At 40.9% G+C, this 15,825-nt stretch overlaps 1 protein-coding gene across 1 annotated transcript; it reads left to right on the top strand.

Moving 5' to 3' along the window:
- The first annotated feature begins 12,916 nt into the window (after positions 1-12,916).
- Positions 12,917-15,457, top strand: LOC133004759 (DCN1-like protein 1). Its single transcript, XM_061074276.1, has 5 exons — positions 12,917-12,964; positions 14,538-14,652; positions 14,808-14,976; positions 15,170-15,249; positions 15,336-15,457. Exons 1-5 carry the CDS (start codon positions 12,917-12,919, stop codon positions 15,455-15,457), a joined length of 534 nt encoding a protein of 177 aa, XP_060930259.1.
- The last annotated feature ends 368 nt before the right edge of the window (positions 15,458-15,825 follow it).

Consider the following 15,825-nt stretch of genomic DNA (forward strand, 5'->3'; position numbering starts at 1 on the left):
GTTGTACGTAGGGTTGCGAAGGGGCGGAAAGTTTCCGGAAACTTTCCACGGGAATATTAAGCTCGGGAATTTTGGGAATTTTGAAAAAAAAACAACTATGCAAATTAAACGCTGGGCAATAAAAACATCATTCAAAACTCTATTGTAAAGATGTATGGAATGCAGCACACGATGCACGTTGAGTTTCATCCCTCCACTGTGCATTCTTCCATCACAAGCACAGATAACTCCCAGCATCCTTCACTCTACAGCAGGGCTATTGAGGCCTGCTGTAGAGTGAAGGACTAGTCAGGTAAGTTTCAATGATATTACTGGGGAAAATATATTAGCATGCTGATTGAGGATTGTTCATTTGTTCATCTAGCCTATTTCCATTCATTTATCCATCAATTGTAAAATATTTTTACAGACGATTCCAATTGTTTGGCTAACTATTTATATCTCTGGCTTTGCATTAGTGTTTTTTTTACAAACTTTTTTCTCATCTTATTCTACAGAACAATGCCACGTGCACTCTCTCATGTGTGGAGACATTTCACCCCATCCAATGTAGAAGGAAAGGCTGTGTACATTTGCAAATACTGTGCAAAGACCTATGTTAAGAATGACACAACGATGCAGAAGCATATAGTCAAGTGCCCAAAGTTTCCTCAGGGCTCAAATCAGCCTATGACACAACAAAATGTTTATATTTATGTCTGTATATGACAAGGTAAATACAGTTAGTATAAATTACCAACAACATTTCCAGTTTATTCCTGTTAATTCCCGTTAATTCCCATGGAAAGTTTCCAGCTTTGAATATTCCCGGAATTTTGCAACCCTAGTTGTACGTAAATGTTTGTCAATGGGGGAGTATATGTGTATTTATAGTATAGTCGCAGAAACCACCAAGCTGTTTATGTCACTAACGTATTTTAAAACCATCTGATGATGACTATTACAGAAACTGTATTTTACATTTAAATTGGGACACATATTTATGGTTTGTAAAAGGAATTTAAAAGAGTTACAGTCCTGAAATGCAGAAAATGTCCAGAAAATTGGTGCAGACATTTTCTTGAGCTTACCTCTAATGTACGAAGAACCCAGGAAGAGATTTTCCGAATCAGATGCGCTGCAGCAATCACGTGTTCAAGCCCCTTAACCCCTTGTAGATGAATGTTGCGAATTTGCCTCAAACCCCATTCCGGTCTTTTTATCCCACTAATGCCTGATGGTGCAAATACTACACATACCATGAAGGTATTGGAAGTACTCTGCTGCCATCTATTGGTCGGAGTGGAAAATAGATACTAGCCCCTTGGTACTGTGCAGCAAAGTTATTTTGAGATATTAAGCTGTATTTGAAATACTGTGATGATGGAACAGCAATGATTGTACAGAAACATATGTTGTTATTCAATTTCAAGCAAAAGCAGCATCAGTATAATAATCTACATACCAGAGACTGGAAAATTTGTTAAATTACGGTTATGCCCCATTAGGCTTAATGTCGCTAATTTGCCTCATACCTAAATTTTATATCTATTGTATATGCTATATTGAAATCAACAATCTCCACTTAATTTAGCATCTGTATGACAGCCAAAAATACAAATAATATTTTTTTTATATATTGGAAATTAATTCAGGCAGTAAGGGGTTAAATGTCATTGTCTCAAGTTGACAACCTCGTATACATCTAGGTTACGTCTGTTTCATCCTTACAGATTAGTATTACCCACTGACTGTTTTCCTTCCGTGTACTCACACCGACATTTTACTTCGGTTCTGGCAGGAAAAGTGTTCTGTGCATGTCTGAAAGCAGTTTTATGGAAATACATCAGAAGTTATATAACATCACAGCCTTTTGCAGTGATGTGACGTGTTTAAAAATAACAAACTAACGAATAATAGGCGTCCAGGGTGTGAAGGTCGAGGGGAATCGAAAAGGAGCAGAGGTTGTAAAAATGGTAGAAAAAGTGAATAAATGTGACAACGATTAACAGAGAGGATTTGGACGGCGACGCACATGTGTGTGCACGGACTCGAAAGCTGAGTCAAACTAAGAGATCCTGTAAAAACACGGGTCTCTGCCAAAGTAAACACAAAGGAACTGATCAGGGAGGAAAAGAGAAGATGTGGCCACTTTTTTCTGCTCTTTGAAAACATTGACTCACTGGAACCTCGGCAGCCCCCCCGACAGCGATCCCCACTGCACATCCAGGCCCCGAGGAAAGATCCCTTTCATCCCTTTATTGTGTTACTTCTCGGGCCATGTTTGTTTTAACTGGAGTTTTATGTATGAACCACAATTTTTTACGATGATATTTAATTCATTTTACACTCGTCGGGCTAATTTGGGAAACAAACAAGGACGCGGTCTCTGTAAAACGAGTAATTGGGAGAGTTGTCGGGAGATGAAATGGAAAAAGATACGCGAGTGCACCATGTTTAGATTTTTCCAGCTGTTTGAGGGTCTGTTTTTTCCATTTGGAAATTAGAACGTCTTTGCACAGGTTTGTGTTTCACATGAGGTTCAGAAATACGATTCCCTGAAGCTAAGGGGAAGTAAGGAGCCAGCAGAAAAAAGTTAAACACCGAGTTCAACCAGAGCTGATGAAGACACAGTCGTTTAGTCTGAGACCTCCTCTTTAGCTGGAAACTGTAAATAAACAAATACTAAATATTCAATAAACGTTTTTTAAATAAATCAAAGTAAATCTTTACTAATATTTGATCTTTGACACGTCTTAAGTCAAATAAATGAACTTACAGCATTGCCTCTATGATGCTTCGGATTGGATGCAAGTGGATCCCCTGCCCAACATGTCTGTCTGGTTTTTAACTGCAGAACCAGGAAGCCCTAAACAGGAAGTAGATAAACAGGAAGTGACGTCAACATGTGACCCAAATGCACAAATGGTAGTAATCTTTCTTTTTTAACTTAAAATAGGCACAAACTAATTATTTAAAGAAATATGAACGCCTTGAGGGCAACACAATAGGATCTTAGAAGATATTCGTAAAGATTTATTGGTATTAGACTATTAGCAAACATTGGGGATCACATATTGCACATCTCAAAGTCAGACACGCTCAGAACAACGGGAAAATCTCTGGAGCGTTCCGGCAAGGGGCGGAGCCTGAGGAGAGCGTGACGGAGGAAGGACATGACGCCTATGTCTCTTCATTTTCATCAAGAGATATCTGTATTCATTATGTTTCTTTCAGATCTGGTGTTACGAACGTCATCAATGCTCAAAGTGAATCTTCCAGATTATCTCCTGCTGGCAGGATAAACTCTGCAGAATGTCCAGATCATTTCAGGAGATTATCCGGAGTTCAGTGCATGTTTGAAAGCAGCTTTAGTGAGAAGGTTCCATCACATCCACATCCGACCCGGGGAGGCAACATGACCTCAGGAATGTTAACACCAGCTCCTAATGAGCTTTCCATATTACACAAGCAAATAGTATATTCTAGTTTGACTCTCAAACTTTATTTATCTAAAATATACTTCAGATTATTTCCCTGTAAAAACAAAGACCCAAAGACAAAGTCAGACCTTTTTGTTGAACTATCCCTTTAAGGAGGACCAGAATTATGAAAAAGGTGTAAATAATAATATGAATCATGATTGAATTCCATTAAGCTGCTTCACTTTCGGTCCTGCTGTTGACTTAGTATCACATGATCAACTCTTACTGGAACCAACGGATCACTGATGTGAATAATCCCCGTTCGGAGCTTTAACACCTGCAACATGAAGGATGATTTGTGCTTCAAGAGGTAAAATCACATTTCTATCTGCTGGACTCATTGTTTTGATGCAGAGGTGAAGTCACAGTCTTGTGCTGTGTGTTCTGGCAGCGAAGCTTCAATCTTCATGGTTCAGTCTGAGGTCAGGAGGAAAACGTCGTGTTCCCTTCTGTCAAAGTCATTGTCTCTCCCTGCTACAAGCTCCGAGCTTGTCTCCCCATATCTCACTTCTATCCGTCCTAAAGATCTTCATCATAAAACAAATGTGTCCGCACAGATTTCTACAGACGGTTCTGCCGAAACGATTTCTGTTTTGTATTCCACACAAGGTCACCAGTTTGCTCAACGAGTCCTTAATGGCCATGTCACCGGTCCCGGCTCTCAGATACAACTAAACACTTTTACACGTTGGACGGAAGCTCTGTTCGTTCACTTTTCGTCTAAAGGTGATGTCATAGGTCGCTGAATTACACTGAGGTTCATTTGCTTCACTTTGCTTGTGCAGCGCAGGCACCAGCCAATCGAATCACGTCCATTCAAACAGCTGGTGAACGCATTGTGTTCCGTCGGTTTTAGAAAACGGTCAATGAATATTTTTCCACACAATTATATGTGGTTTGTTATTTGTAAGTTGTTCAAGCTCAGCTCAGGTTCAGATGTATAGCAACACCACCGCCAACTAGTGTTTCGATTGTGCAACTGCAGAAGAACGAAGACACACAAAAAGGCTTTGAGTCCATGTGAAGATGAACGAGGGAAGGGTTACACAAACACAAATGTATCACTGGTCAAACTTTAAAGTTAAACCCACCTCGCCCCAGGAAGAGGATGTTTTATCCCTCACTATATTATCAGAAATTAGAATGATCACCAAGACAACTATAAATGTTCTAAATGAAATGTACAACATGTGTAAAGTGTGTCCCGTTCAGGCTAAGGCTCATTAATAATAATTAAATCTGCTTCTCTGCAGCTGGAACACAAATATTTTCACCACATTCTTCGTGAATGAGCCGCGATGAACTGGCAACGGAAAAGAAACACGGGAGGAGAAACTGTCATAAAGCTTTAGTTTCTATGAGTCATTCACGATTTGAACTGTTACTTAATGAATAAACATGAACTGCTCTTGCTGCCATTTTCTATTTGTGATTGATTCTGATCAATCTGGGTATAAACTTCCACTGAGGAGACACCAGAGAACCTCTTCACTCCCACATGTGTTTTTTCATATCTCAATTAATATCCAGGTAACAGGCCTGAAGGACAAACGCTCTGTCAGAAGTTACCAACTGGGTAGAATCATGACAGTGTTGTGTATTTTGTGTCCTCACATTAACTCAGACTAATCTTTTATTCAAGGTCTCTCATCCCGACGCCTCGGTGGAACCAAGCAACCCGAGACGATGACGATAGTAGAGCGAAGATAACAACACCCATGATCCCAAACGGCTTCATCACGTTTAGTTGCAAATTCCACTTTTATACAACATTATTCATTTTGCAGTCCCACTCTCTGTTGTCTCTATTTTCCAGGTTCCCAGCATCATTACTTGGACTCTGCAGTTTTATCATAAGTGATGTGATTCATGGCCATAAATGTGAAACTAAGACCCAACTTGTAATAAACCCATAATTCGCCTGTAAATCATCAACCATACGACATTAAAACAATATGACTTCACTCTTCCTGCTGCTGGGTAATATAACACTGAGACATAATTAAACTGATGCCGAGTCACGTGAGGGACGGAGAGATCGGGGGGGAAGAAGCATGAGGTCGGCCGCCGAGCGGAAAACCAGGGATTTGGAAACATGATTTCCTGTGGAAAGAGTGATGTCATGATGGCCTGTCTTTTACACACACACACACACACACACACACACACACACACACACACACACACACACACCGGCTGTGTAAATCACATTTCTCTTGCAGTCACTGTTAATGTCGTTAACACTGTCAATGTCAACTGGTTTTTACTGCAGCAGCCGTGGAACAAAGTCTTCGAGCACATTTCATCGGAGACTCATGAATCAGCAGCAAAGTCTCTTCATTCTTATTCATTTATATCAAATTCACATTGATTGATTGATTGATTGATTGATTGATTGATTGATTGATTGATTGATTGATTGATTGATTGGCGATGAATGTGTTTAAATTGTGACGCCAGAAAGTAGCAAACCAAACATTCATCCTGGTGGTGGTAGCGATGCTGGCTAATTGGCTACCGCGGCAACCAATTCAGCTTCAGGTTAAGAAGCTCACAGTTTTCTAAAGATGTGGTCGTGTTGTATTTCAAAACCAGGCAATGTAAATCAAGTGCAAAATACTGCACCATAAAAAACAGAATGACACTATGAGGGTCTGTTAGTTGTGTTTTAATGCAAATAGTCATAGTTTCCTTTATTTTGAACCATCGTGGTTTCCTTTCTCCTCGAAGAGCAGAATTTTCAAAACAGCTTGTGATGATTAATAAAACAAATCCATCAATTGCAAATTTTCCTTTAAAATGAATCTAGAAAAAAAAAAATTCTTTGATATATTATGAGCATGTGACACGTGGTAATTTATTTCAAGGATTCCCAGGGTTGTGACCCAGACGTACTCGATGTACGGCAGAAAATGAATGTACCAACCAAACCTTGTGTGTCCATTAAAGAGGAAAGTGGGTCAGAGTCTGGGTTCTGTGTCCTCAGTCAGGAAGGCAGTGTCACTCAACCAGGTATCCTGCCTCTGGGAGGGGTGGGGGGGTGGGGGGGAGCAGAGAAGTGGTGACATGTTTCCATAAAAGCTCCACAGCTGCTTATGTAGTGAAGAGGGAGCAGATCCATGTTAGCTCATCGTGACAGAACTGGAGGAAGATTCATGTGAAAGGATTAAACTGTTTTTCACTTTCCAACAGGTCCAAGAACCTGTGCGATGAGCAGTAAAATGGGTATTTTTACTTTTTTAGTGAAAAGCCTGGGAAACTGAATTGTACTGTTACTCAAACAGAACATAGTGCAGCCAACCACCAGGGGGCATTCAAAATGATTTGTCTTCACTTTTGGGACGCTCAGAGAGGCGATGTCGAAAGGCTGATGTTTATAAGATAATATGTTTGTGCTACTATGTGCACTAGCTCAGTTTACTGGGCTGTCATAGCATGTGGTGATTAGCAACTGAAGGTGGTGGAAACGTCACAAAACGCTCCAGCAGCTCCGCCATTGGGCAAAAGTCTTCATGTCAAACCCATTTGAGATAAATAGGTGTGATGGGCCTAATGGTTTTCAGGATGGATGAAGATCAGATGGATGAACGGTGCTGGCGTGAATAAAAAAACGTATTCTCCTGAACTCTGGAAGGATTTTGTCGCCCGTTTTTTTTTTCTCCACAGCTACCTATGTTGCAAATATTTCACTCTTTCCAAGATTTTTCTTGGGAAACACATTTGCTCGTATAACAAAAACTTTAACTGTTTTACGACCTTGTTAAAGCTTAGAGACAAGGTGAAATACAAGGTTTGGCCCCACACACGGCCCCTGGGCAGCTGTTAGCGGTATTCCGCTCTTTATTGATATCCCGTTACCATCTAATCGATTTCACATTTAAATTTTTGAAATTTGAAACCTCGGCGTAAGAACTCTCTTTGCAAACTCGCCAACATTTCACCAGCGAAGACTGCATCAAAATCTGAAAAATCACACGTCGTATACTAAGACCTGATTCGGGTCTGCTTTCAAAGAGGAAGGATGAAGGGGAAAGAAATGATGCTGGTCTGTGTGTCCCTCCCCCTGTAGTAGTCTGGCTCTAGTTTTCCATCCTGCTCCACAGGCACAAATACGACTTTGAGTTCATGACCACTCTGTCTCTTTCCTTTCCTTTATTCCCGCTCTTTTGCTGTATCGGGTATTTCTTCTCCTCGCTGTTTTATTTCTCTTCGCCCTCCGTTTTTCCTCCGCAGATCTCAAATTTCATCTCCACTGTTTTCTTATTTCCCCTCGTTCTCTCTGCTCCACATCTTCTCCTCGCGGTTTGAACTCAGCTTCATCTCGGCTTTTTAGTTTCTTGACACACACACACACACACACACACACACACACACACACACACACACACACCGGCTGTGTAAATCACATTTCTCTTGCAGTCACTGTTAATGTCGTTAACACTGTCAATGTCAACTGGTTTTTACTGCAGCAGCCGTGGAACAAAGTCTTCGAGCACATTTCATCGGAGACTCATGAATCAGCAGCAAAGTCTCTTCATTCTTATTCATTTATATCAAATTCACATTGATTGATTGATTGATTGATTGATTGATTGATTGATTGATTGATTGATTGATTGGCGATGAATGTGTTTAAATTGTGACGCCAGAAAGTAGCAAACCAAACATTCATCCTGGTGGTGGTAGCGATGCTGGCTAATTGGCTACCGCGGCAACCAATTCAGCTTCAGGTTAAGAAGCTCACAGTTTTCTAAAGATGTGGTCGTGTTGTATTTCAAAACCAGGCAATGTAAATCAAGTGCAAAATACTGCACCATAAAAAACAGAATGACACTATGAGGGTCTGTTAGTTGTGTTTTAATGCAAATAGTCATAGTTTCCTTTATTTTGAACCATCGTGGTTTCCTTTCTCCTCGAAGAGCAGAATTTTCAAAACAGCTTGTGATGATTAATAAAACAAATCCATCAATTGCAAATTTTCCTTTAAAATGAATCTAGAAAAAAAAAAATTCTTTGATATATTATGAGCATGTGACACGTGGTAATTTATTTCAAGGATTCCCAGGGTTGTGACCCAGACGTACTCGATGTACGGCAGAAAATGAATGTACCAACCAAACCTTGTGTGTCCATTAAAGAGGAAAGTGGGTCAGAGTCTGGGTTCTGTGTCCTCAGTCAGGAAGGCAGTGTCACTCAACCAGGTATCCTGCCTCTGGGAGGGGTGGGGGGGTGGGGGGGAGCAGAGAAGTGGTGACATGTTTCCATAAAAGCTCCACAGCTGCTTATGTAGTGAAGAGGGAGCAGATCCATGTTAGCTCATCGTGACAGAACTGGAGGAAGATTCATGTGAAAGGATTAAACTGTTTTTCACTTTCCAACAGGTCCAAGAACCTGTGCGATGAGCAGTAAAATGGGTATTTTTACTTTTTTAGTGAAAAGCCTGGGAAACTGAATTGTACTGTTACTCAAACAGAACATAGTGCAGCCAACCACCAGGGGGCATTCAAAATGATTTGTCTTCACTTTTGGGACGCTCAGAGAGGCGATGTCGAAAGGCTGATGTTTATAAGATAATATGTTTGTGCTACTATGTGCACTAGCTCAGTTTACTGGGCTGTCATAGCATGTGGTGATTAGCAACTGAAGGTGGTGGAAACGTCACAAAACGCTCCAGCAGCTCCGCCATTGGGCAAAAGTCTTCATGTCAAACCCATTTGAGATAAATAGGTGTGATGGGCCCAATGGTTTTCAGGATGGATGAAGATCAGACGGATGAACGGTGCTGGCGTGAATAAAAAAACGTATTCTCCTGAACTCTGGAAGGATTTTGTCGCCCAGTTTTTTTTCTCCGGTTACACCACAGCTACCTATGTTGCAAATATTTCACTCTTTCCAAGATTTTTCTTGGGAAACACAATTGCTCGTATAACAAAAACTTTAACTGTTTTACGACCTTGTTAAAGCTTAGAGACAAGGTGAAATACAAGGTTTGGCCCCACACACGGCCCCTGGGCAGCTGTTAGCGGTATTCTGCTCTTTATTGATATCCCGTTACCATCTAATCGATTTCACATTTAAATTTTTGAAATTTGAAACCTCGGCGTAAGAACTCTCTTTGCAAACTCGCCAACATTTCACCAGCGAAGACTGCATCAAAATCTGAAAAATCACACGTCGTATACTAAGACCTGATTCGGGTCTGCTTTCAAAGAGGAAGGATGAAGGGGAAAGAAGTGATGCTGGTGTGTGTGTCCCTCCCCCTGTAGTAGTCTGGCTCTAGTTTTCCATCCTGCTCCACAGGCACAAATACGACTTTGAGTTCATGACCACTCTGTCTCTTTCCTTTCCTTTATTCCCGCTCTTTTGCTGTATCGGGTATTTCTTCTCCTCGCTGTTTTATTTCTCTTCGCCCTCCGTTTTTCCTCCGCAGATCTCAAATTTCATCTCCACTGTTTTCTTATTTCCCCTCGTTCTCTCTGCTCCACATCTTCTCCTCGCGGTTTGAACTCAGCTTCATCTCGGCTTTTTAGTTTCTTGACACACACACACACAAACACACACACACACACACAGATCCAAGTGAACACACATTGAAACGTGTTAGGTGAACACACGTCGCTTCCACCTCTTTTTTGAAAGCAACACACACTCACTGCTTTGTAAGTGTGTGTTTGTGAGCATGTGTTTTTGTGTGTGTTTATGGTTTGCACGCTGACCTTATGTGCGTCTGTGACCGTTCATGTTTGTGCACAGTGTGTGAGGGTGTGTGAGGGTGTGTGTGTCTGTGTTGTAGAGGGCACAGACAACGATTGTTCTCTCTGGGTGTTAGCTTTCGGGGCAGGAAGTGCACGTTTGGGTCAGGGGGGGATACAGGCACGCTCAGTCTGCCCACATCTGTTCAAATACCAGAGAACCCTCAAAGTCACACAGGAAACGTGCACGAGCGTGTGTGTGCGTGTGTGTGCATGTGCAACAGAAGCCTCTCTTTGTGAGCACAATTTATAAAAATATTTGACCTTTCCCTGCATATAACACGTTCCCACAATAAATAACAGAGGGGAAATTTATCATGTACCTGCTGTAAAGGCCACAGACGCTGAATAAACACGTCAACTTGTCGTTGCCTGTGTAGAGTGAATTAATACAGAGGGTCTGAAACAACACAAATCCTTATATCGCTGATGTATGACGCCACTGGACTCGTTGAGAAGTTACTTGTTTGCTTGTACTCTTAGTTGTAAAGAAACAGTTTTATAGATGAAGATAATGTCACTTTTACTTTCAGCTGCGTGGTTTTGTGTAACTCCGCTTCTGTTCTTCCAATGAAAACTAGAGATCTTACAGACTTGTGTAACATGAACACAACTTCTTTTTATATTACACAAAATTATGAATTATTAGTTAGAATAAGACAGAAGTTAAATAACCTCAGGCTTCTTCCCCACTTACTCCATACATCTGTATACAAAGCCAATGAAACACACACACATCTTTCGAACATTTAGCTCTCTCAGAAGTAGGAGAGGTGCAACAATAAAATATTTTAATGGCCGAAGCTCATTGGACAAAGGGAATCCGAAGGTAAAACAACGGAGAACAGGTGCAAATAAACAAATTAAAACACTCAGAAGGAAACCTGCATCAACACAGTGGAGCCAACAATCCCAGAAGCTGCACAGTGTCTCCAACATGTGGAGAGAGAGAACTGGGTTTAAATACTGCAGCACCTGATGAGGATGATGAGAAGCAGGTGTGCTCAGGAACCTGCCACACACACAGACACACAGACACACAGACACACACACACACACACACCACACAGACAAACACACATCTGCTGACATCATCACGGTGGTTCTCTCCATGACAGATGAAAATTGATCAAAGTTGCACCTTTAATGCTGATCAGGCAAAACTTGTATTTGAACAACATGTTTATTGTTTCGAGCCTTTTATTAGGTGTGAGCCTGGCGTCAGAGACCGTTTGTTTCCTGTGAGCCTGCAGTGTGTTCAGGTTCAATCCCACCTTTGTGCAAGAACTCTGAAAAACACACCTTCACCTTAACATTGAGCAAAATCATAATTAATTCCTGAGGAAAACATGCAAAACCCAAAACTTTAAGAGCGGAATGCTGATATTATGTGTTGGATTAAATCAACCACACTTTCAGTAAATCACATTTATGCTGCACGGCGTGTTTTCACACACACAAGACTGACTCATGAGTTTTTGTGACGACCATAAAGCCGTCTTCTTCAAACACACCCCTGCTGAATTAGAGTCGGTTAAAAGTGTCGGAGAGGATGGGGAAACGAGTGGAAGGGTTAAGAGTGTGTGTGGGGGGGGAGAAAAGGAGAAGGATGATAGGAGGATAGATGGGTGGGATGGGACGGAAACGGGCCTGGAGGGAAGAACAGAAATAAAAAAAGGGTCTGTAAATGTTCCCATGTGTTGCTGGTGTCAAAAATGAAAGACTTGCATCTTACAGCAGAAGTGAGGGGATGAAAGCAAAGGAGTAAAAACAAGGGACGTCATGGCAACGCCCAGCTGAGGGAGGGGAGAGGATGGAGAGGAGAGGAGAGGAGAGGAGAGGAGAGGAGGAGACTTAAGATTTAAGAGGAGATGTAAGTCATAGAGCCAGACGGGAGGAATGAGGTGAAGATCAGGACGGAAGCTTCTGATATTTTAAGACCTGGTGAAAACCCTCTCAGTCAACACTGGCCCTGGAAAACAAAAGAGCAGCTCCACAAATAGAAATAAAAACAAAAGCAGAGTGAAGTCAGGTTTCTCTCCTCCCGCCCCTGCGCTAGCACGTTTCATGGGGACAATCCGTCTATTCTTGGGGAAACAGAAAAGCCGGGAGACGGGGAGAGACCCAGCACGCAGAGGAAGAAGAAGAAGAAGGGCGGGGTCATTAATGATGCTTCATTGTACAGAGGCCATTGTTTCTCTCAGGGTCCCAGGAGAGTTGAACCTGTTTTTAGGCCATTTACTTTGAAATTCAAACACCATCACTGGTTACCATAGTTACCAGTGCCAGGGAGGTTATGTTTCCATCTGTGTTTGTGTGTTAAAGAGAAGGATTTCACAAAAAAGAACAAGATGGATCCTCACACTTTGATTGATTTCTAAAAGAATTACGAGGGAAACTTGATGAAAAGATTTATATTATATATTCAGGGGACCGACATCTGGGAGAGATCTGGAGCAGCTTGAGTGACTTTAAGGGAAAGTTGGGCCTTGGTGGAGGTCGAGTGTTTCAGTGGTGCCACAAAATATGATATGATTATAACTACTAGGATTTGGTTGTGTTTAAAATAAAGTAAATAATCTTCTTTATTGATCTTTGTTGTATCATTTAACCAGGACACAGGAATTGGAGACAGATTTGAGGTCTTTACTCATAAACAGGAAAAGCTTCATTGACTCTTTCTCGCCAGCTGTGAGAATCATGGAGCAGCTGCTGCAGGAGAAGAAGAAGATGCTCATTCAACAACCTGTCAGTGCTATTGTGACACCTAGTGGAGGTTCCCTGCTACTGCACTGCGATTTTTTTGCATTGACATCAATTTTACTGTAAATTAGAAACAATTTATTTGTAAAATCCCCAATTAATGAAATTAATATATTTAGCTCAATGTAATAAAAGCTGTAGACCCGGCGTAACTTGGGAACAACAGTGTTTGCCTAAGTCCAGATATTCTGTAAAACATATTTCCAAATTACACTAATCAAAAAGAATAAATACACACATATATGCATATTGATTTACTCACAAGAACGAGAAAGAAACTCAAGAATCACAGACTATTGAAAAAAAGACAATGCGTGAATGTTACGAAGTAGTAATAACAACATGATGATCACAGAAAGAATACATGGATGTAGACAACTCAAATAAACACTAAGGAAATAACGAAATTCGCTTAAAATCACAAGTCACAGTTCAGTTATGATAAAAGACAATTCCTAGATGTCACAAAGTAGTAAAAACAACATGATTTATTACAAAAACAATATATGGATGTAGACAACTCAAATTAGTAACATGTAATTTGATATGTGAGTTAAAACAATCACAGTTTATCGATACAAAATTCCATTTAAGTCACAAGTCAGAGTAATGATGCAAAACAGTGTATTTCTGTGTCTGACTCGGATCGCTTTGATTTCTGGATGGTCTTCGATCACACCTTCAAAGGACTCATCAAAGGATGGGGTATAGTCTGGATTCTTCAGGGCGTGCACGTGCCTGCTTGGGCTCTCCAACAACATCAACGGGAGAAGTGAAGGTATTGTCTGCTCCATCTGAAACAGAGGCTTGGCCTGGTACATGCTGCTTCATGTCTTCAACGACTGCCTCATTGTCATTTTCATTGGATGAGGCCTGATTGGTTCCGAAAAACATTCATTGCCTCGTGGTCACTTGTATTAAGCTACATCAGGGATTCCCAAAGTAGTTTGCATGCACTCCTAGGGGTGTACAGCTGTTGCGACTTCTCATGTTGACATCTCACAAGTGTGTTTTTTCCCCTTCTTCTTCTTGGACACACTATGCAAACAGAGGACTAAAGAATAACCGTCATGGGAGTTTTCGGATACTGCTTTGAAATTGTGCAGAAGTGATCTTTTTTAGATTTTGTAAGATGAATTATTCATTTAATGTTTGTTTTAATTATAACAGGCCAGTTATGAAACCAAAAGTTTTTCTTTTAAGCGCACACTTTTTTTAAATGTGTCAAAGCCTAAGGCCCACTGCTGCGGCCATGTTAACACTGTTAAATGTCACCTGTACCGTGTCCGTGATTTCAGAAGTTACCGTCAACGGCTTTGTGGACTTATTTGTGTTTTTCGGGTTTCTAATGATGAGTGGCTTTTTTTTTTCTATTCCAATCTATGTAAACGTTACGAAGCTTGAAGTATTGATAAGTTAAGGCCTGCAGTTAAACCAGTAATGAGCAACTGGCAGCTTGTGGGGCTTAAGCATGGACACATGTCGTTGTATTTGAATGTTTACAGAGGAATACAGTGTTTATTCAAATGAACCTGTCCAATTTAAAAAAAAAAAAAAGAAACTAGAAGTGGCTACCGACAACTATTTTCATAACCCAAATCTTTACTGTAAAGAATCCATGAAAACCTCCTTGGACCGTAAAAGGCTGGAGAAGCTCTACAATCGCTATAAAGGTAGGTGGGATAATTTAAGAGTGTGTGTTTTATACTGTGATATGTTTAATTGAATAGAGCTATTCCAAAAACTATTAATTATAACTTACTGGCACAACATGTTTGCAAAAATGTTATATATATATATATATTTTTTTTTTTGTTTTTCCTGATAGATCCACAGGATGAGAAAAAGATTGGTATTGACGGGATCCAGCAGTTTTGTGACGACCTCTCACTGGATCCAGCCTGCCACTCCGTGCTGGTTGTTGCATGGAAGTTTCGTGCGGCCACTCAGTGCGAGTTCTCCAAGAAGGAGTTTGTGGATGGAATGAAGGAGCTGGGGTGAGTGTTGACGTCAACAGCCTGTGACATGCTTGATTATTCTGTGTCTTCATGGAGTTACTCAATGATAGTGCGGCTTGTTTTGACTTTTGAGGCTCATGTGTCACAGTTTACTTCGGTATATGCGCCGTCATGTTGCTTGTTCACATATGATCATTCAGAGGCTGTTGCTCATTTTGTCTTCTATTTTCAGGTGTGACAGCCCAGAAAAACTGAAGGCCATGTTGCCAAGATTAGAGCAGGAGCTAAAACATACTGGAAAGAAGAGTTTAGGTAAACCGAGTGATTATAATAACAGCATCTTGCCCAGTTCTATTATAGATTTTGAAGAGTTGTGTGTTCTCTGTGTGTGTGTGCAGACTTGGAGATGGCCATAGCCTACTGGAACCTGGTTCTCTTAGGACGATTTAAGTTCCTCGATCTTTGGAATAGATTCATTGTACAGAGGCCATTGTTTCTCTCAGGGTCCCAGGAGAGTTGAACCTGTTTTTAGGCCATTTACTTTGAAATTCAAACACCATCACTGGTTACCATAGTTACCAGTGCCAGGGTTTCCATCTGTGTTTGTGTGTTAAAGAGAAGGATTTCATAAAAAATGAACAAGATGGATCCTCACATCTTGATTGATTTCTAAAACATTACGAGGTAAACTTGTGTGGTGAGGTGTGTGTGTTTCTGACGAATTTAAATTTACACAACACTTTAAGTAACATATTGTTTTTCTTGTGATGCATTGGTGTGATTGACTGTGATCTCCTTGATTTCTGGATGGTCTATGATCACACCTTCAAAGGACTCATGACAGGTTGGGGTATAGTCTGGATCGCTTATGTCATCATCATCATCAGA

Source organism: Limanda limanda, chromosome 1, assembly GCF_963576545.1.
Source record: "Limanda limanda chromosome 1, fLimLim1.1, whole genome shotgun sequence".
Classification (NCBI taxonomy): Eukaryota; Metazoa; Chordata; class Actinopteri; order Pleuronectiformes; family Pleuronectidae; genus Limanda; species Limanda limanda.

What these genes read in the sequence shown, in the direction of transcription:
- LOC133004759 (XM_061074276.1), top strand. Translation starts at nt 12,917, where the DNA reads ATGGAGCAGCTGCTGCAGGAGAAGAAGAAGATGCTCATTCAACAACCT. An exon ending in AGATGCTCATTCAACAACCT is followed by an intron (nt 12,965 to 14,537) that starts GTCAGTGCTATT and finishes AAAAAAAAAAAG; the next exon opens with AAACTAGAAGTGGCTACCGA. An exon ending in TACTGGAAAGAAGAGTTTAG is followed by an intron (nt 15,250 to 15,335) that starts GTAAACCGAGTG and finishes GTGTGTGTGCAG; the next exon opens with ACTTGGAGATGGCCATAGCC.